This window comes from Capricornis sumatraensis, chromosome 1 (genome assembly GCF_032405125.1).
Source record: "Capricornis sumatraensis isolate serow.1 chromosome 1, serow.2, whole genome shotgun sequence".
NCBI classification, from domain to species: domain Eukaryota; kingdom Metazoa; phylum Chordata; class Mammalia; order Artiodactyla; family Bovidae; genus Capricornis; species Capricornis sumatraensis.
Genome location: NC_091069.1, coordinates 13393494 through 13414560, shown reverse-complemented (window position 1 = coordinate 13414560; position 21067 = coordinate 13393494). Strand labels below are relative to the sequence as shown.

Genomic DNA, 21067 nt, shown 5'->3' with positions numbered 1-21067 from the left:
TCTCTAAGGGGAACTAAAGCTGAGAGAGGGAACAAGACCAGTGCCTTGAGGCATATTTGAGGGACCAGATGACCAGGGTAGAGACCCAGAAGCAACTCAGCCTCATGCATACTGGCCTGATAATCAGGGCAGTTGTGTGCTGAACTACTAGGTCACCTGGCTAAGCGGGGCTAAGAGCTGGGCTTTTGTTCACTACAGAGCCTAGAACATTGTGCTGTCAAAAATATGGAAGAAGGAAGAGGCACAATCCCTGGATAACTGTTGCACTAGACATACTCCTCGCTTGGTGGAAGTTTCAGTTTCTTAAGAGTCTCAATCCTGTCACTCTCTCTCTGCTTCTCCTTTTCTGAATAACTGCAATGACTTTCAGAAAGCTAGTTTATTACAGAAACTACAATGAGAGCCAAATTATATTAAGGGAATCAAAAGTTATTGAACAGATATATGTTAAGTTCTAGGAAATTTTGTGGGAAACAAAGGTTTCAACTGCATTTGGAGCAATGAAAAGGATGTGGTTTCCTGGAGAAGAGGAAGACAGGAAGAGAGATGCTCATACATGAAAACTGGAAGCCAAGATTTTGGTAGACCTGGAGCCTATTCCTGAATCACCATGAAGTCTCCATGGTTAATAGTTGTATGTGTAAAGAAATGGACACAATCCAACATCCGTGACACATGTGAGTCATTTCTGCTGACCAACAAGAGTTTATCATGTGTATCAGGAACTAGCAGAAACGGCATCTAGAGCCTCAGAGAAACCCATGAACATATCCCCAAAAGGCTAGGATTTCCTCCTGCCCATCAGCTTCCCCAGGCCCCTCTTCATGTCTTTGTTTCTCAGACTGTAAATGAAAGGGTTGAGCATGGAGGACAGAACTGTGTAGACAAGTGTAGCCACTCGGTCCTGAACAGTGTAGCTGGACAAGGGCTGTAAATAGACATAAAAGATGCTTCCATAAAACAGGATCACCACAGTCAAGTGGGAGCCACAGGTGGAGAAGGCTTTGCGTTTCCCTGCAGCTGAGGGGATCCTGAGAACTGCTACGAGGATTCGCACATACGAGAAAACAATGCATAGGAAGGGGGTCACCCAAAACATCAGCCCTTCTGTCTTTATTGTGAGATCATTGACAAATATGGAGGAGCAGGACAATTTCAGCAGAGGGTTGATGTCGCAGAGGAAGTGGTGGACAACATTGGAGTCACAGAAGGTGAGCTGATTCAGCAGAAGTATGTGTAGGAGTGAGTGGAGGTGAGGCAATGAGCAAGAGATGGCCACTAGCAGGACACAGCGGTGGTGGCTCATGGTGGTGACATAGTGGAAGGGATCACAGATGGCCACGTAGCGGTCATAGGCCATGGCTGCCAGAAGGCAATTATCAGTGTTGCCCAAGGCATATATGAAATACATCTGGGTCAGACATCCAGCATAGGAGATGGTCTTCTTCTCTGACAAGAAGTTCACTAGCATTCTGGGGACAATGGTTGTTGTATACCAAATGTCAGTGAAAGACAGGACACTCAAGAAGACATACATGGGGGTGTGCAGTTGGGGGTCAGAGCGGATGGCCAGGATGATGAGCACATTCCCTGTTATGGTGACCAGGTATATGATGAGGAAGAGGATGAAGAGTGGCTTCTGGTCCTCAGGCCGGGAGGAGAGTCCCAAGAGGATGAACTCAGAAACACTGCTGGTTTGGTTGAGTCTTTCCATTGACTTGGGTCTAGTTAGATACAAGAAGGTTTGTTATTTATCATGCTCCAGTTCCACAGCCCAAATCACAAGAACCCAGCAAGTCGTTGTTTCCTCTGTTTGGTCACTATTGGCAGCTGTGCTGGGAAAGCTTGTTACCCTCGTGGTCTTTGATGTGGTCCTCTGTTCCCAAATCCATGTTATCATAAGCGTCTTATGTTGAAACCAGGAGGAAGAGAAGAAGAGTTTTCCTTTAGAAACCTCTAATTCAAGTTCCTTAGTTCCTAGTCTGGGAAATCTAGGAAGTTCCTATTGCTGGGAATACAGCAATAGAACAGAAATTCTTGCCTTTATGTAATTCATGTAGCTTGGCTGATAGGTCAGATTATTACAAACAGTGTATGTAATATAATATCAAATAATGATACATTTGTTAAAACATAGGGTATTAATAGTGTAAGAGATCATTGGGGGTGGGGAGTATTTTAGATACTGAAGTCATAGGACCCTCATTCTTTATCAGAGCAAATTCAGTTGTTATAAAATTAAACTTTATCTTTGCATGTCTTCAATAGAAATAAGCATTTGCCAAAATAATCAGCAGGGAATATCTGAGAGGAATGTTGAACCCAGTTCAACACTGTTTCTTTCCTTGTCTGGACACAGAATGAGAGGTCCACCCTCCTTAGCTCACGGCATGCCGTCATCAGTCTGTGCAAGTCTCCCCTCTTTTGTAAATCGTTTTTCCTTTCATTAATCCCCTGTCCTAAACCACGTTTGTACAGAAGGGCATCCGTTGTTAACTATTCAATTCATGTTTTAAAATTTCTTCTCTCACATATTTATTCAAAGATATCTTTGAGAAACATGTAAGTATGTGTTTTACAGTCATATCCAGTTACCTAATAATGGACATCAAAATTGCCTCTCTTTCTTGCTACTACAAAATACTCTATAATGATAGATCTTACATCAGCAAATGTTCTTTAAAGAAATTTTTTAGAGCCAGCATATTCATCCATACTATGTGAATTACATATTACATCAGAAGATTCAAACATTTTGAGACATTGGTTATTTATAAATTCTTGGTTACCACAAAAATCCCTACAATGAATATACTTATATCATTAAAGTGTTTAAACTAATTTTCAGAGGCAGTGCATTCTCTAATACATTTTAAATGGACATATTGCACTGGAACTTTAAGGCATTTTAAAGCCTTATGTGCGTGTGTGTGCTCAGTCGTTCAGTCATGTCCAACTCATTGAGGCCCCATGGACTACAGCCAGCCAGGCTCCTCTACCCATGGAATTTTCCAGGCAAGAATATTGGAGTGAGGTGCTATTCCCTTCTCTGGGAGATCTTCCCAGGGATTAAATCCACGTCTCTTACACCTCCTGCACTCACAGGCAGATCCTTTACCACTAGCAAAACCTGGGAAGCCCTTAAACTCTTCTGTATTAATTTATTTAACATTGTTAAATTAATATGTTGCTTCATTTACAATTAACTGCTCTTATTCTAAGTTATCAAACATCTTTAAACTTAAAATACTTCATGTATAACATTGGACTCAAATATTCACATTCTCACGAAGATTTAGTGAAATAATGCATGAAAACACTTAGAAGAGAGACAAGCATATTGTCAGCATGCAGGAGAAGCTCTTGATCCTCATCAGTCCCTGTGTCACCTTGCTTTATCTTCTATTTCTTGATGTTCTCAAAATCAATTAATTTATATACATAAAGTATCACATCTCTCACTGCCAAATTGTCTGGCTAATTTCAGGATTTTGCAAGTTTTTAATGGAAGGAATATTTGTTTATGCATTGAATAATTGGATTAATTGGTAATTAAAGTTAATAATAATGACCAATATTTGTGAGTAAGTATTATGTACCAAGTTTATATTAAGTAACCTACTAAATCCTAAGGAATTATGAAGCATTTTAAGAGACTGAGGCTTACAGCATTGAAGTGGTTTGCTGAAGTTCACTAAGGACATTAAGGCTCCCCTGATAGCTCTGTTGGTAAAGAATCCACCTGCAATGTGGGAGACCTGGGTTCAATCTCTGGATTGGGAAGATCCTCTGGAGAAGGGAAAGTCTACCCACTCCAGTATTCTGGCCTGGAGAATTCCATGGACTGTATAGTCCATGGGGTTGCAAAGAGTCAGACACGACTGAGCGACTTTCATTTTCACTTTCAAGGATGTTATGAGCAATCAGTATTTGAACTCCAAGCTGGCTCACTGTAACTTTATGCTCTCCAGTATTATGCCACCCCTCCTCTAGGTTTGATATGTAAATTGTCTATAACAATCAACATAGGCACCCTTTTAATTGTTTTGACAATTTCCTGCACAGTTTGCCCTTCTATCCTCCTTATCTGACACACTTTCTTCTCCCATATTCAGAATTTATCCTTGTATTTGCTAGAGAGGTGGCCTATCTTTCTATGTTGTAGTGTAATTTGAAAATAAGAATATCCATGATTAACTAGCCAAATCGGGTGGAGAAAATTGGCCATGTATGACTGGGGCATGTCTGGTGTGTGGAGCTGGTGTCGTGCAGTGGACAGTGCCCTGTGGTGAAGACAAAAAGTGAGGGGCTTGATTCATCCTGCATCACCTGCTCACAAGCTGGTTCCTGATGTTTTCTGAATAACAAGGGAGACACTATGTCTGTAAAGCAGTACATCACACACAGATCAATATTCAAAAGTGAGTCATTTGTGAAAGGGCTGCCTGGGGAATGTGCAATACAAAAATTACTGGAGATTTGGTGAATTAATGGGATTGGTTGCTGTAGGTCAGAGAAGTGAGGAGCACCCAGGTTGAAGACAAGAAAAGAGGAGGAAAGTTTTTGACTTGAATATTCTAAAAGCAGAGGGTGAGTGGATCAGGCCGAGACTTCAATCTTTTTTTTTTCCTCTTTCTACTGCTGGGGTTTTGTTTCCATAAAAACAAATGGTATATATGGCCTAGAAGTCCAAATGGATGGACTTAAAACCAAATTCCAAAAGGGAGTTTTACCTCCCTGGACCTATGACTTCTCAATCCATGAAATATTTGGAAGTATCAGGGAGGAAAGAGTAAGGTACCAAATTGGGCTGGAGTAGCCAAGTGAGTGGCCAGCTTCTGAAGCTCACCTCCATATCCCGATGCTTTTGTTTCCTTCCCAGCCTCTGCAGAAGATGAGGTGCATCACGTCTGTTAATCAGGTCAAGTCTGCTTCTCAGCCAAAGTTCAGCTTCCTCATAAGTCTCCCATGAACTTCTGGACTGATCGACAAGGAGACAAGCAGGGATGGAGGAGGATATGATATACTACTCCAAAGGGGTAACATGTTTTCCTTCCCTGACCTCAACCCCCACTTCTTTCCTAACACTTGGTCCCTAGCTCGCTGTTGCTTCTGCCAGCTCCAGATCTCAGAAGGCAGAGATGCTCTGACTCAAGTGGGAGGACTCTCCTGATTGAGGAAGCCCAGCCAGCTTCTCATGAGTCTGAGGTCTGCTCTGCTGGCCTCTGGGGTGCTTGTTAGGCTGAGGGAGTTGAGGTGTGATGACCTCTCTGGAGAGTTTGTCCTGGGATCTCTGTAAACAGAGAAAGCAGAATGGTAATCACAGCCAGCACTGCTGACTCCAAGGGGACGCGGGACCCTTGAGATTTCCTGTTCAGATGTTGGGACTAATCTCAGATCTTCTGAACCTCAGTGCACTATTTCATGGGACTGTTTCAGTTTCCCCAACTGATATGCTTTATCAAGGATGGACAACTACTCATTGGGGTGAATATTTATTTGTTTTAATTGGAGGCTAATTACAATATTGTATTGGTTTTGCCATACATCAACATTCAAATGTGGACCAAGGTGTATTCTAGATCCTGGCAGGTCATAGGTTAATATATTGGAAGGTTAACACTTTCGGGGAATGCACTGGTAGATCTATGTGCTTTCAGTGTCTGTGTTTTCCAATATCTGGGTTGGCATGTGGACTAGACATTTTTCCATGTGGTATGCAGTTAACATTTATGTATGTTTAAAACCCAGAGCCATGCAAAGGATATTGTCATATGTAGCAAATGGATGTTGGATAAAAATGCATGTGTTTTCAAATGTTAGTCTCAGAGCACTGTTTGAAGTTTAGTGTTGAGGAAAATAGATATTTATTAGAATACTGCCCTTTTCTGTTAGTTGTTACATTTAAAAAGTTACTTAGCCTTTTGAAGCCTCAGGTTCTTCCTTTACTAAATGAGGGAAAAACTGCTTCTTGGCATGAAAATTGAAGAGAAAATTAACTTTTGAATTTTATTCAGAAAATATTGTGTATTTTGGTAAACATTATCCACAGTAAAGTTATAGGAAAGAAGGTACAAAAAAAAAAAAAAAGAAGGTACATTTGGCTACCACCCTCAAAATAAGCTGCTGCCTCATGCAATACCCATGGGTCCTTTTCCTTTGTGGTGAATTTATTTTTAAACTTTCATCTACATATCAAGAATAAATAATGTAGAGACAGAAACTCCTGGCTTTGAATTTTGTCTTCTCCACTTACAATTCATGTGTCTGTCTTTCTATTCATTCATCCTCTTGACAAGTGTTATTTATTTATTCCAGCTTTATTGAGATATAATGGACATATGACACTGTTTAAGGTGTCCAACACAATGATTTGATAGATGTTTTTTATTACAGAATGATTACCACAATAATGATAGTTAACATGCATAAGAGTTGGGTTTTTGTTCACTACAGAGCCTAGAACATTCTGCTGTCAAAAATATGGAAGAAGGAAGAGGCACAATCTCTGTATAACTGTTGCAATAGACACACTCCTCGCTTGGTGGAAATTTCAGTTTTTTAAGTCTCTGTATTGTCACCGTCTCTTTAATTACTGCAAAGATTTTCAAAAAGCTAGTTCATTACAGAAATTACATTGAAACCCAAATTATATTAAGAGAATCAAAAGTTATCGAACAGATGTATGTTCTAGGAAATTTTGTGGAAAACAAAGGTTTCAACAGCATTTGGAGCAATGAAAAATTGTGGTTTCCTGGAGAAGAGGAAGGCAGAAGGAGAGCTGCAGATATACGAAAACTGGAAGCCAAGGTTTTGGTAGACCTGGAGCCTATTCCTGAATCATCATAAAGTCTCCACGGTTAGTAGTTGCATGTGTAAAGAAGTGGGTGCAACCCAACATCCATGACCCTTTGAGTCATATCTACTGACCTACAAGAGTTTATTATGTATATCAAGAAGCAGCAGAAACAGGATATAGAGCCTCAGAGAAACCCTTGAACATATCCCCAAAAGGCTAGGATTTCCTCCTTCCAGCTAGGATTTCCTCCCGCCCATCAGCTTCCCCAGGCCCCTCTTCATGTCTTTGTTTCTCAGACTGTAAATGAAAGGGTTGAGCATGGAGGACAGGACTGTGTAGACAAGTGTAGCCACTCGGTCCTGAACAGTGTAGCTGGACAAGGGCTGTAAATAGACATAAAAGATGCTTCCATAAAACAGGATCACCACAGTCAAGTGGGAGCCACAGGTGGAGAAGGCTTTGCGTTTCCCTGCAGCTGAGGGGATCCTGAGAACTGCTACGAGGATTCGCACATATGAGAAAACAATGCATAGGAAGGGGGTCACCCAAAACACCAGCCCTTCTGTCTTTATTGTGAGATCATTGACAAATATGGAGGAGCAGGACAATTTCAGCAGAGGGTTGATGTCGCAGAGGAAGTGGTGGACAACATTGGAGTCGCAGAAGGTGAGCTGATTCAGCAGAAGTATGTGCAGGAGTGAGTGAAAGTGAGGCAGCGAGCAGGAGAAGGCCACCAGCAGGACACAGGGGCGGTGGCTCATGATGGTGACATAGTGGAAGGGATCACAGATGGCCACATAGCGGTCATAGGCCATGGCTGCCAGAAGATAACTATCAGTGTTGCCTAAGGCATATGTAAAATACATCTGGGTCAGACATCCAGCATAGGAGATGGTTTTCTTCTCTGACAGGAAATTCGCCAGCATCCTGGGGACAATGGTTGTTGAGAAGCAAATGTCAATGAAAGACAGGAAACTCAAGAAGAAATACATGGGGGTGTGCAGTTGGGGGTCAGAACGGATGGCCAGGATGATGAGCAGGTTCCCTGTTATGGTGACCAGGTATATGATGAGGAAGAGAATGAAGAGTGGCTTCTGGTCCTCTGGCCGTGAGGAAAGTCCCAGAAGAATGAATTCAGAGACACTGCTGGTTTGATTGAGTCTTTCCATTGATTTTGGTCTAGTTAGATACAAGAAGGTTTGTTATTTATCACGCTTCAATTCCACAGCCCAGAGTACAAGAACCCAGCAAGTCTTTGTTGTCCTCTATTTGGGCACTATTAGCAGCTGTGCTGGGAAAGCTTGTTACCTTCTTGGTCCCTTGATGTGGTCCTCCCTTCCCAAATCCATGTCATCATAAGGGCCTTATGATGAAACTTGAAGGAACAGAAGAAGGGTTTTCCTTTAGAAACCATCACAGCTGGACCCCTTGATTCAAGTTCCTTAGTTCCTAGTCTACGGAATCTGTGTCCCTGCTGGGAATACACCAATAGAACAGAAATTCTTGCCTTTTTGTAATTCATGTAGCTTGGGTGATAAGTCAGATGATCACAAACAGTATATGTAATACAATATTAGGCAGCGATACATACACGTAGGGGTACAGAATACGTTAAGGATGTATATTGTCACCCAGCTTATTTAACTTATATGCAGAGTACATCATGCAAAATGCCAGGTTAGATGAAGCATAAGCTGGAATCAAGATTGCTGGGAGAAATATCAATAATCTCAGATACACAGATGATACAACCTTTATGGCAGAAAGTGAAGAGAAACTAAAGGGCCTTTTGATGAAATTGAAACAAGAGAGTGAAAAAGCTGACTTAAAACTCAACATTCAAGAAATTAAGATCATGGTATCCAGTCCCATCACTTCATGGAAAATAGATGGGAAAACAGTGGAAACAGTGACAGACTTAATTATCTTGGGTTCCAAAATCACTGCAGATGGTGATTGCAGCCGTGAAATGAAAAGATGGTTGTTCCTTGGAAGAAAAGCTATGACCAATCTAGACAGCATATTAAAAAGCAGAGATATTACTTTACTAGGTCCATCTAGTCAAAGGTATTGTTTTCCCAGTAGTCATGTATGGATGTGAGAGTTGGACCTTAAAGAAAGCTGAGCACCAAAGAATTGATGTTTTTGAACTGTGGTGTTGGAGAAGACTCTTGAGAGTCCCTTGGACTGCGAGGAGATCAAGCCAGTCAATCCTAAAGGAAATCAGTCCTGAATATTCATTGGAAGGACTGATGTTGAAGCTGAAACTCCAATACTTTGGCCACCTGATGTGAAGAACTGACTCATTGGAAAAGACCCTGATGCTGGGAAAGATTGAAGGCAGGAGGAGAAGAGGACAACTGAGGATGAGATGGTTGGATAGTATCACCAACTGGATGGACATGAGTTTGAGCAAGCTCTGGGTGTTGGTGATGGACAGGGAAGCCTGGCGTGCTGCAGTCCATAAGGTCGCAAAGAGTTGGACATAACTGAGGAACTGAACTAAACTGAACTGAGTGATACATTTGTTAAAAAATGGGGTATTATTAGTATAAACAGATAGAGATCATTGGAGGTGGGGAGTATTTTATTTTATTTTTCACTTTCTTTTTTAAATATAAATTTAATTATTTTAATTGGAGGCTAATTACTTTACAATGTTGTATTGGTTTTGCCATACATCAACATGAAGGACCCCCATTCTTCACCAAAGCAGATTCAGTTTGCTTTGCATTTCTCCTATTGAAATAAGCATTTGCCAAAATAATCAATAGTGAATATCTGAGAGGAATATTGAATCCAATTCAACAGTGGTTTTTCCCTGTTTGGACACAGAATGAAAGGTTCTTAACCTTTCAAAGGTTAAACCCTCCTTAACTCATGGCATGCTATCATCAGTTTGTGCAAGTCTCCCCTCTTTCGTAAATCATCCTTCCCTTCATTAATCCCCTGTCCTAAACCACTTTTGTACAGAAGGGCATCCTTTGTTAACTATACAATTCATGTTTTAAAATTTCTTCTCTATTTATTTAAAGACACCTATGAGAAACATGTAAATATGTGTCTTCCAGTCACACTCAGGACATCCAGTCTTATGTGTGTGTGTGTGCTCAGTCGCTCAGTCATGTCCAACTCACTGAGGCCCCAAGGACTGTAGACTGCCAGGCTCCTTTGCCCATGGAATTTTCCAGGCAAGAATACTGGAGTGAGGTGCCGTTCCCTTCTCAGGGAGATTATCCCAGGGATTGGATCCACGTCTCTTTCAACTCCTGCACTGGTAGGCAGATCCTTTACCACTAGTGCAACCTGGGAAGGCCTTAAAGTCATATATTACATACTAATTTATTGACATATTAATTTATTTAACAGTGTTAAATTAATATATTACTTCATTTACAGTTAGCTGCTCATATTTTTATATGTAATTAAACATCTTTAAACCTCAAGCACTTCATGTGTCATATAGGACACAAATATTCACATTCTCATGAAGATTTAGTGAGATAATGCATGAAAACACTTAGAAGAGAGAAAAGCATATAGTCAGCATGCAGGAGAAGCTGTTGGTCCTCATCAGTCCCTGTGTCACCTTCCTTTATCTTCTATTTCCTGATGTTTTGAAAATCAATTAATTTATGTACATCAAGTATCACATCCCTCACCGCCAAATTGTCTGGCTAATTTCAGGATTTGGCAGGTTTTTATGGAAACAATATTTGTTAATGCATTGAAGAATTGGATGAATCAGTAATTAAAGCTAATAATAATGACCAATATTTATGAGTAAGTGTTATGTACCAGGCTTATGCTAAACGTGCCACTAAATCCCAAGGAATTATGAAGCATTTCAGGAGACTAAGGCTTACAGAGGTGAAGTGGTTTGCTGAAGGTCACTAAGGATGTGAGAAGCAATCAAGTTTGAACTCTAAGCTAGCTCACTCTAAGTTTATGCTCGCCAGTGTTAGGCTTCCCCTCCTCTAGTTACACTATGTTAATTGTCTATCACCATCAACATAAGCACTGTTTTTATTGTTCTAAAAATTTCCTACTTGAATTGCCCTTGTACCCTCTGACACACTTTCTTCTCCCGTATTCAGAATTTATCCTTGTATTTGCTAGAGAGGTGGCCTATCTTTCTGTGTTGTAGAGATAGTGGAATTTGCAAATGTGAATATCCATGATTAACTAGCCAAATCAGGTGGAGAAAATTGGCCATGTATGACTGGGGCATGTCTGGTGTGTGGAGCTGGTGTCGTGCAGTGGACAGTGCCCTGTGGTGAAGACAAAAAGTGAGGGGCTTGATTCATCCTGCATCACCTGCTCACAAGCTGGTTCCTGATGTTTTCTGAATAACAAGGGAGACACTATGTCTGTAAAGCAGTACATCACACACAGATCAATATTCAAAAGTGAGTCATTTGTGAAAGGGCTGCCTGGGGAATGTGCAATACAAAAATTAGTGGCGATTTGCTGAATTAATGGAATTGATTGCTCTAGGCCAGAGAAGTGAGGAACACCCAGGCTGATGACTAGAAACAAGGAGGAAGATTTCTGATTGGAGAATCAGGAAGAACATTCTACAAGCAGAGGGTGAGTGGATCAGGCCAAGACTACCATCTTATTTTTCCTCTTTTCTTTCTACTGGTATGGTTTTGTTTCCATAAAAGCAAATGCTATATATGGCCTAGAAGTCCAAATGGATGGACTTAAAACCAAATTCCAAAAGGGAGTTTTACCTCCCTGGACCTATGACTTCTCAATCCATGAAATATTTGAAAGTATCAGGGAGGAAAGAGTAAGGTACCAAATTGGGCTGGAGTAGCCAAGTGAGTGGCCAGCTTCTGAAGCTCACCTCCATATCCCGATGCTTTTGTTTCCTTCCCAGCCTCTGCAGAAGATGATGTGCACCACGTCTGTTAATCAGGTCAAGTCTGCTTCTCAGCCAAAGTTCAGCTTCTGCATGTGTCTCCCGTGAACTTCTGGACTGATCGACAAGGAGACAAGCAGGGATGGAGGAGGAGCTGAGATACTACTCCAAAGGGGTAACACGTTTCCCTTCCCTGACCTCAACCCCCACTTCTTTCCTAACACTTGGTCCCTGGCTCACTGCTGCTTCTCCCAGCTCCAGATCTCAGAAGGCAGAGATGCTCTGACTCAAGTGGGAGGACTCTCTTGACTGTGGAAGCCCAGCCAGCTTCTCACGAATTTCAGATCTGCTCAGCTGGCCTCTGGGGTGCTTGTTAGGCTGAGGGAGTTGAGGTGTGATGACCTCTCTGGAGAGTTTGTCCTGGGATCCCTGTAGGCAGAGAAAGCAGAATGGTAATCACAACCAGTACTGCTGACTCCAAGGGGACGCGGGACCCTTGAGATTTCCTGTTCAGATGTTGGGACTAATGTCAGATCTTCTGAATCTTAGTGCACTATATCATGGACATGCTTCAGCTTCCCCAGCTATGTTTTATATGGACAAATACTCATGGGGATGAATATTTTTATTTTAGGAGATTCAAATGTGGACCAAGCTGTATTCTAGATCCTGGCAAGTCATAGGTTAATATATTGGAAGGTTAAAGCTTTCAGGGAATGCAGTGGTAGATCTATGTGCTTTCAGCATCTGCGCTTTCCAGTATCTGGGTTGGCATGTGGACTAGACATTTTTCCATGTGGTAGCAGTTAATGTGTATGTATGTTTAAAGCCCAGAGCCATGCAAAGAATATTGTCATATGTAACAAATGGGCACTGGATAAAAATGCATTTGTTTTCAGAATTTAGTCTTAGAGGAGTGTTTGATGTTTCAGTTCAGTTCAGTTCAGTTGCTCAGTTGTGTCTGACTCTTTGTGACCCCATGAATCACAGCACCCCAGGCCTCCCTGTCCATCACCAACTCCTGGAGTTCACCCAAACTCTTGTCCATCAAGTCAGTGATGCCATCCAGCCATCTCATCCTTTGTCGTCCCCTTCTCCTCCTGCCCCCAGTCCCTCCCAGCATCAGAGTCTTTTCAAGTGAATCAAGTCTTCGGATGAGGTGGCCAAAGTACTGGAGTTTCAGCTTCAGCATTATTCCCTCCAAAGAAATTTCGATTTTTAGTGTGGAGGAAAAGAGATATTTATTAGCATACTGCCCTTTTCTGTTAATAGTTACGTTTAAGAAGTTACTTAGCCTATAGAAACCTCAGGTTCTTCCTTTACTAAATGAGGATAACATGGCTTCTTGGCATGAAAATATGAGAGAAAATTTCCTTTTGAATTTTATACAGAAAATCTGGTGTATTTTGGTGAACATCATCCATAGCAAAGTTACAGGATTTGGCTACTGCCCTCAAAATAAACCACTGCCTCATGCAATACCCATGTGTACTTTTCCTTAGTGGTGAGTTTAGTTTTAAAACTTGAGTTTACATATTAAGAGTAAATAATGTAGAGACAGAAAGTCTTGGCTTTGGGTCTTGTCTCCTCCACTTACTATTCATGTGTCTGTCTTTCTTTCTATTCATTCATCCTCTTGACAAGTATCATTTATTTTTTCCAGCTTTATTGTGATATAATGGACACATAACACTGCTTAAAGTGTCCAACAGTGATTTGATAGATGTTTTTATTACAAAATGATTACCACAATAATGATAGTTAACATACATAGTTATGATTTTTGTAGTGACAACTTTTAAAATCTGTTGTTATAACAACTTCAAATATATAACACAGTCTTGTTAACCTGAGTCACTGTACTGTATCTTTATCTATACTACAAAGATGATAACAAATTGTTTCCCAAATTGACTGCACCAGTTTATATTTCTACTTGCCTGCTGGATCATATGGTAAAGAATCTGCCTGCAGTGCACTAGACCAAAGTTCAATCCCTGGGTCAGGGAGATCCCCTGGAGAAGGGAGTGGCAACCCACTCCAGTATTCTTGCCTGGAAAATTTCATGGGCAAAGTAGACTGATGGGTTACAGTCCATGAGATCATGAAGAGTTGGAACCACTGAGCAACTAACACACACACATACTAGAGCACAACTTTATATTTCTAAATATTTTTTAAACCCTTAATAGTATCCTAAGAATTCTAATTTTTGTAATCTATTGGTGTGCAATGGCTTCCCATTGTGGTTCAATTTGAATTTCCCTGACTATTAATGAAATGTAGCATCTTTTCATGATTATTGGTCATTTAGATTTCCTTCTCTTTCGTGAAATGTTTATTCAATTCTTTTTCATGGATGCCCATCCCCCTCAACTCCTGGCTCTGCCTGCTTTTCTTGCTGATTTCTTGGGATATTTATATACTCTTAATCTGAGTGTTTTGTTGGTTTTGTGAATTTCAAATACAATTTACCATTCTGTTATTTGTCTTTTTCTTCTATGATGTCCTTTGGTTTTAACACAGTTTACTATTTTCTTTTATGGTTAGTGCTTTCTTTCTGTTTCTTATTGAAGAAACATTTTCCTATCTTAAGAAGACAAAGATAGTCTCCTATATTATATTCTCAAAACTAATAGCTTCACTGCAGATGGTGACTGCAGCCATGAAATTAAAAGACGCTTACTCCCTGGAAGAAAAGTTATGACCAACCTAGATAGTATATTCAAAAGCAGAGACATTACTTTGCCGACTAAGGTCCGTCTAGTCAAGGCTATGGTTTTTCCTGTGGTCATGTATGGATGTGAGAGTTGGACTGTGAAGAAGGCTGAGCTCTGAAGAACTGATGCTTTTGAACTGTGGTGTTGGAGAAGACTCTTGAAAGTCCCTTGGACTGTAAGGAGATCCAACCAGTCCATTCTGAAGATCAGCCCTGGGATTTCTTTGGAAGGAATGATGCTAAAGCTGAAGCTCCAGTACTTTGGCCACCTCATGCGAAGAGATGACTCACTGGAAAAGACTCTGATGCTGGGAGGGATTGGGGGCAGGAGGAGAAGGGGACGACAAAGGATGAGATGGCTGGATGGCATAACTGAGTTGATGGACGTGAGTCTGAGTGAACTCCGGGAGTTGGTGATGGACCGGGGGGCCTGGCGTGTTGCGATTCATGGGGTCGCGAAGAGTTGGACACGACTGAGTGACTGAACTGAACTGAACTGAACTTTCACATGTAAGTTTGTAATTCATCAGGGGTTAAGTTTTGCATATGGTGTGTGGTAGAAATCCAGTTTTATTTTTCCATGTGAATGTCCAACACTCTTAGCTCCATTCATGAAAAGATGCTCTTCAGTGCCTCCTTCACAAGTCAAGTGTATACCAATGTGTGGGTGTATTTCTGGGTTCGCGATCATATGCTAGCTGTCTTGTTTGGCCCTTCACCAGTATCCACAGAGCCTTAATTACCATAGGTATACGGTGAGCCTTGATGTCTGGCAGACTAGTGATTCTCACGGTATTGTTTCTTAGTATGTCGTATCACCTGAGGAGTTGTTAGAAATGAACATTCTTGGACTTCACTCAAACTGACGCAAGGGACATAGTCATAGGTCCATGGTCATGCTTAGTCTTGAAGAAAAATGTGAAGATCAAGATTTTCTCTTCCAAAGCCAAAGTGTTGATGCTGATAACTCTGCGTTGTGTGAATTGTGATTGCTGCATGCACCAAGTGTTTCATCTTTATTTAGTTCCTCCCAGTATGAGAATCAGGACACTGAATGGAGGGTTCCTCTACTGATCTGACTTCCTTTATATCTCCTCTTTTCTATGCTGGCATGAAATTATTGCTGTTTAAGCAAAATATAGCAATAAATACTACAAAGATACAGTCATCAAGACAGTATGGTCCTGGCACAAAGACAAAAATATAGATCAATGGAACAAAATAGGAAGCCTAGAGATAAACCCACTCACCCATGGACACCTTATCTTTGGCAAAGGAGGCAGGAATATACAATGGAGAAAAGACGATTTCTTTAACAAATGGTGCTGGGAAAACTGGTCAACCACTTGTAAAAGAATGAAGCTAGAACACTTTCTAACACCATACAGAAAAATAAACTCAAAATGGATTAAGCAAAATATAAATGATGAAGATGAACAGAAGAGCAGAAGATTTTGTTACAATTGTCTTAGTGATTAATGCTTTAATTAGACAAAAAATACATGTCCCTTCAACAAATTCCAACAATACAAATATGCATGAATTAAAAAGCAAGCATTATTAGTTCATTGTTCTTAGTTCATTATTCTTCCCTCGATTTAAATATTTTATTAAAAAATTTAATACAGGTTATTAATTTACTTTTTATCCAGAAATAGGGAAACAATATATTCAAACATTAAATCCAACAACGTACCTCATACACAATTTTATGATGTTGAGTTAACTATTTTTAATGTGATGATTTTTTCTTAATATATTAATAGCATATATTAATAATCTCACCAGTAACACAAACATATCCACTTCTATATACTCAAGTGTATATACACATTCATATATATTTATCTTAGCAAGCTTTCTCTTAAACATTTCATTTTGTATTCATAAGAGCTTTTCAGGTCAGTAATAGATATACATCTCATTATTTGTAACTATTACATATTCTTTCTATGGAAAAAGGACACCATTATTTATCTAATTCTCTATTGATGGACATCTGGTTGTTTCTAATTTTTCTAATTTTTTACTTTCATAAACAATGCTGGAAGCAGTGAGTGTCTCTTTACATGTAGCTTTATACAGTTCATAGAGTATTACTAGAGGCATGGGTTTAAGAAATTTGAACAATGGGACATAAGGAGTGATCAGAAATTTTCAGTTATGAAGCTTCTCACAAAAAGACCAGTTTAGAGTTTTCCTTGGTGGTTCCAGTGGTTAAGAATCCACCTGCCAAGGCAGGGAACATGGATTTGAGTCCTGGTCCAAGAAGATTCCACACACTGCAGAGCAACTGAGACCGTGCTCTACAATTACTGAACCTGAGTGTTCCTAGAGCCCATGCTCTGCAACAAGCGAAGCCCCCACAGTGAGAAGCCCCTGCACAGAGGAAGAGTAGTCTTGTTCACAGCAACTGGGGAAAACCCATGCAGCAACGAAGACCCAGCACAACAAAAATAAACAAATACAATTAAAAAAAAAAGTCCTGGTTAGTTTTCTCTAGGAGTTGCTTATTAAAGTGCAGATTCACAAGCCCCACATGTGACCTACTGAATAATAACCCTGGGAAGAAGGTAGGAGAATAGTATTAATAAATGATAAAATACTGTTATGAAATAAAGCCTAACATCACAGAGTAAATAATGGAGAATAAAAGATGAAACAAAAATGAAGAGAATAAAGTCCTTGTCTAGATGACTCTCTACTTCCCAGAGCAGCCTAATATATCTCTGCATTGTACTGGGAGCTCTTAGTTATATCTGCCTTCTGACTCTCTACTTCCCAGAGCAGCCTAATATATCTCTGCATTGTACTGGGAGCTCTTAGTTATATCTGCCTTCTGACTCTCTACTTCCCAGAGCAGCCTAATATATCTCTGCATTGTACTGGGAGCTCTTAGTTATATCTGCCTTCAGTGTTCACATATGAGTTGTAAGTCTCTGCTCAAAAGCTGCTGAGAATAATTCTAAGTACATACAACTCTTCCCCTGGGAAGCAGACAGATGTGGATGGTTATGATGGTGGCAATAGGGGAATCTCTAAGGGGAACTGAAGATAAGAGAGGGGCCAAGACCAGTGCCTTGAGGTACAGATACCAGATGACTAGAGTGCCAGAGGCAACTCAGCCTCATGCACCCTGGTCTGATTATCAGGGCAGTTGTGTGCTGAACTAATAGGTCACTTAACTAAGCAGGGCTAAGAGTTGAACTTTTGATCACTACAGAGCCCAGAACATCCTGTTGTCAAAAATATGGAAGAAGGAAGAGGCACAATCCCTGTTTAACTGTTGGACCAGACACATTCCTCACTTGATGGAAGTTTCAGTTTTATAAGATCTCAATCTTGTCACTCTCCGTCTAAATGCTTCTTTTTACTAAATCACTGCAATGATTTTCAAAAAATTAGTTCATCACAGAAATTTCACTAAAAGCAGAAGGATATTAAGGGAATCAAAAGTCATTGAACAGATGTAAATCAGTCACAGGAAATTTGGGGTAAAGACAAAGGTTTCAACAGCACTTAAAGCAATTAAAGATGTGGTTTCCTGAAGAAGAGGAAGGTAGGAAGAGAGATGTAGATATATGAAAACTGAAAGTCAAGATTCTGGTAGACCTGGATCCTAATACTGAATCATCATAAAGTCTCCATGGTTGATTGCTGTATGTGTAAACAAGTGGGCACATTTCAACATCTATGCCATGTGTGAGTCATACCTGCTGACTTACAAGAGTTTGTTGTGTGTATCAGAAACCAGCAGCAAAACCTATGAACATGTCCAGAAAGATTCTGGAAAGGATTTCCTCCTGCCCATCAGCTTCCCCAGGCCCCTCTTCATGTCTTTGTTTCTCAAACTATAGATGAAAGGGTTGAGCATGGAGGACAGGACCATGTCGACTATTGTAGCTACTCGGTCCCGAGCAGTGTAGCTGGACAAGGGCTGTAAATAGACATAAAAGATGCTTCCATAAAACAGAATCACCACAGTAAAGTGGGAGCCACAGGTCAAGGCTTTGCGTTTCCCTGCATCTGAGAGGACCCTGAGAATTGCTACAAGGATTCGCACATACGAGAAAACAATGCATAGGAAGAGGGTCACCCAAACACCAGTCCTTCTGTCTTTATTGTGAGATCATTGACAAATATGGAGGAGCAGGACAATTTCAGCAGAGGGTTGATGTCGCAGAGGAAGTGGTGGACAACATTGGAGTCACAGAAGTTGAGCTGATTCAACAAAAGTATGTGTAGGAGTGAGTGGAGGTGAGGCAATAAGCAGGAGATGGCCATCAGCAGGACACAGGGGTGGTGGCTCATGATGGTGACATAGTGGAAGGGGTCACAGATGGCCACATAATGGTCAAAGGCCATGACTGCCAGAAGGCACCTGCCAACCAAGCCAGACTTCAGCAATACGTGAACCGTGAACTCCCTGATGTTCAAGCTGGTTTTAGAAAAGGCAGAGGAACCAGAGATCAAATTGCCAACATCCGCTGGATCATCAAAAAAGCAAGAGAGTTCCAGAAAAACATCTATTTCTGCTTTATTGACTATGCCAAAGCCTTTGACTGTGTGGATCACAAGAAACTGTGGAAAATTCTGAAAGAGATGGGAATACCAGACCACCTGACCTGCCTCTTGAGAAATCTGTATGCAGATCAGGAAGCAACAGTTAGAACTGGACATGGAACAACAGACTGGTTCCAAATAGGAAAAGGAGTACATCAAGGCTGTATATTGTCACTCTGCTTATTTCACTTCTATGCAGAGTACATCATGAGAAACGCTGGACTGGAAGAAGCACAAGCTGGAATCAAGATTTCTGGGAGAAATATCAATCACCTCAGATATGCAGATGACACCACCCTTATGGCAGAAAGTGAAGAGGAGCTAAAAAGCCTCTTGATGAAAGTGAAAGAGGAGAGTGAAAAAGTTAGCTTAAAGTTCAACATTCAGAAAACTAAGATCATGGCCTCCAGTCCCATCACTTCATGGGAAATAGATGGGCAAACAGTGGAAACAGTGACAGACTTTAATTTTTTGGGCTCCAAAATCACTGCAGATGGAGACTGCAGCCATGAAATTAAAAGACGCTTACTCCTTGGAAGGAAAGTTATGACCAACCTAGAGAACATATTAAAAAACAGAGACATTACTTTGCCGACAAAGATCCATCTAATCAAGGCTATGGTTTTTCCAGTAGTCATGCATGGATGTGAGAGTTGAACTATGAAGAAAACTGAGCACCAAAGAGTTGATTATTTTGAACTGTGGTATTGTAGAATACCCTTGAGAGTCCCTTGGACTGCAAGGAGATTCAACCAGTCCATCCTAAAGGAAATCAGTCCTGAATATTCATTGGAAGGACTGATGTTGAAGCTGAAACTCCAGTTCTTCGGCCACCTGATGTGAAGAACTGACTCATTTGAAAGACCCTGATGCTGGGAAAGATTGAGGGCAGGAGGAGAAAGGGATGACAGAGGATGAGATGGTTGCATGGCATCACTGACTCAATAGACATGATTTTGAGTAAATTCCAGGAGTTTTTGATGGACAGGACTGCCGTGCTGTAGTCCATGGAGTTGCAAAGAGTTGGACATGACTGAGTGACTGAACTGAACTGTGTGTTTATAAGGGTATATTTTCTTTCTTGGTATATAATTTCACCAGATACACAAAAATGTACCCTCACACACACACACACACACACACACACACACACACACATATATACACTTTTATTTATTTATTTTACCATATAGGTTTACTTATAAACACTTTGGTGTATATTCATAATGCCTTTTCAGGTCAGTGCTAGAGATATACCTCCTTATTTGTACCTATTATATGTCATTTCTTTCTGTGGAAAAACTGAGCCACTGTTTATCTATCTCTCTATTGATAGGCTTTTAGATTATTTCTAACTTTTCTAATTTTTTCTATTATGAAAAATGCTGCAATCAGTGAATATCTGTATACATGTAGCTTATAGGATTACTGAAAGCATAAGTCCAGAAATACAAAGAGCAGGACATAGGGAGTGGTCAGAAATTTTCAGTCATGCAGTTTCCCACAAAAAGTCCAGATTAGTCTTTCTAGGAGGTGCTCCTTAAAATGCAGATTCACAGGCCCACATGAGACCTATTGAATAATAGGTTCAGGAAGAATAATAAATGATAAAATATTCAGATTAAAAAATAAAGTCTAAAATCACTGAGTAATAATAGAAAATAAAGGAAGAAACAAAGCGAACAGAAAAAAGTCCTTGCCTAGATGACTCTACTTCCCAGAGCACCCCAGTATGTCTCTGTCTGGTTCAAGAAGCTCCTAGTTTTGTTTGCATTTAACATTCACTTATGAGTTTTAATATTTTCCTTAGAATAATTAGTTCTAAGTTCATACAACAACTCTTTCCTGGGGCACAGGAAGATCTGGATGGTTATGATGGTGGCAATAGGGAATCTCTAAGGGAAACTGAAGCTAAGAGAAAGGATAACACCAGTGCCTGGAGGCACAAATACCAGATGACCAGGTTAAAGGCCCAGAGGCAACTCAGCCCCATGCACCCTGGCCTGATTATCAGGGCAGTTGAGTACTGAACTACTAGGTCACTTGGCTAAGTGGGGCTGAGTTAGGCTTTTGATGACTACAGAACCCAGAACATTCTGCTGTCAAAAATATGGAAGAA

General features: G+C 40.6%; 2 protein-coding genes and 1 pseudogene across 2 annotated transcripts; all 3 read right to left on the bottom strand.

Moving 5' to 3' along the window:
- Positions 1–781: 781 nt before the first annotated feature.
- Positions 782–1726, bottom strand: LOC138081331 (olfactory receptor 1L8-like). Its single transcript, XM_068974463.1, has one exon. It carries the CDS (start codon positions 1712–1714, stop codon positions 782–784), a length of 933 nt encoding a protein of 310 aa, XP_068830564.1. The 5' UTR covers positions 1715–1726.
- A 5309-nt stretch (positions 1727–7035) lies between these two features.
- On the bottom strand, positions 7036–7980 carry LOC138080766 (olfactory receptor 1L8-like). The gene has a single exon (XM_068973629.1). The coding sequence runs from the start codon at positions 7966–7968 to the stop codon at positions 7036–7038; it is 933 nt and encodes a 310-aa protein (XP_068829730.1). The 5' UTR covers positions 7969–7980.
- A 10168-nt stretch (positions 7981–18148) lies between these two features.
- LOC138074302 (olfactory receptor 1L8-like) lies at positions 18149–20941 on the bottom strand (annotated as a pseudogene).
- Positions 20942–21067: the final 126 nt, after the last annotated feature.

Coding starts and splice junctions, on each gene's coding strand:
- LOC138081331 (XM_068974463.1), bottom strand. CDS start 1,714: ATGGAAAGACTCAACCAAACCAGCAGTGTTTCTGAGTTCATCCTCTTG.
- LOC138080766 (XM_068973629.1), bottom strand. CDS start 7,968: ATGGAAAGACTCAATCAAACCAGCAGTGTCTCTGAATTCATTCTTCTG.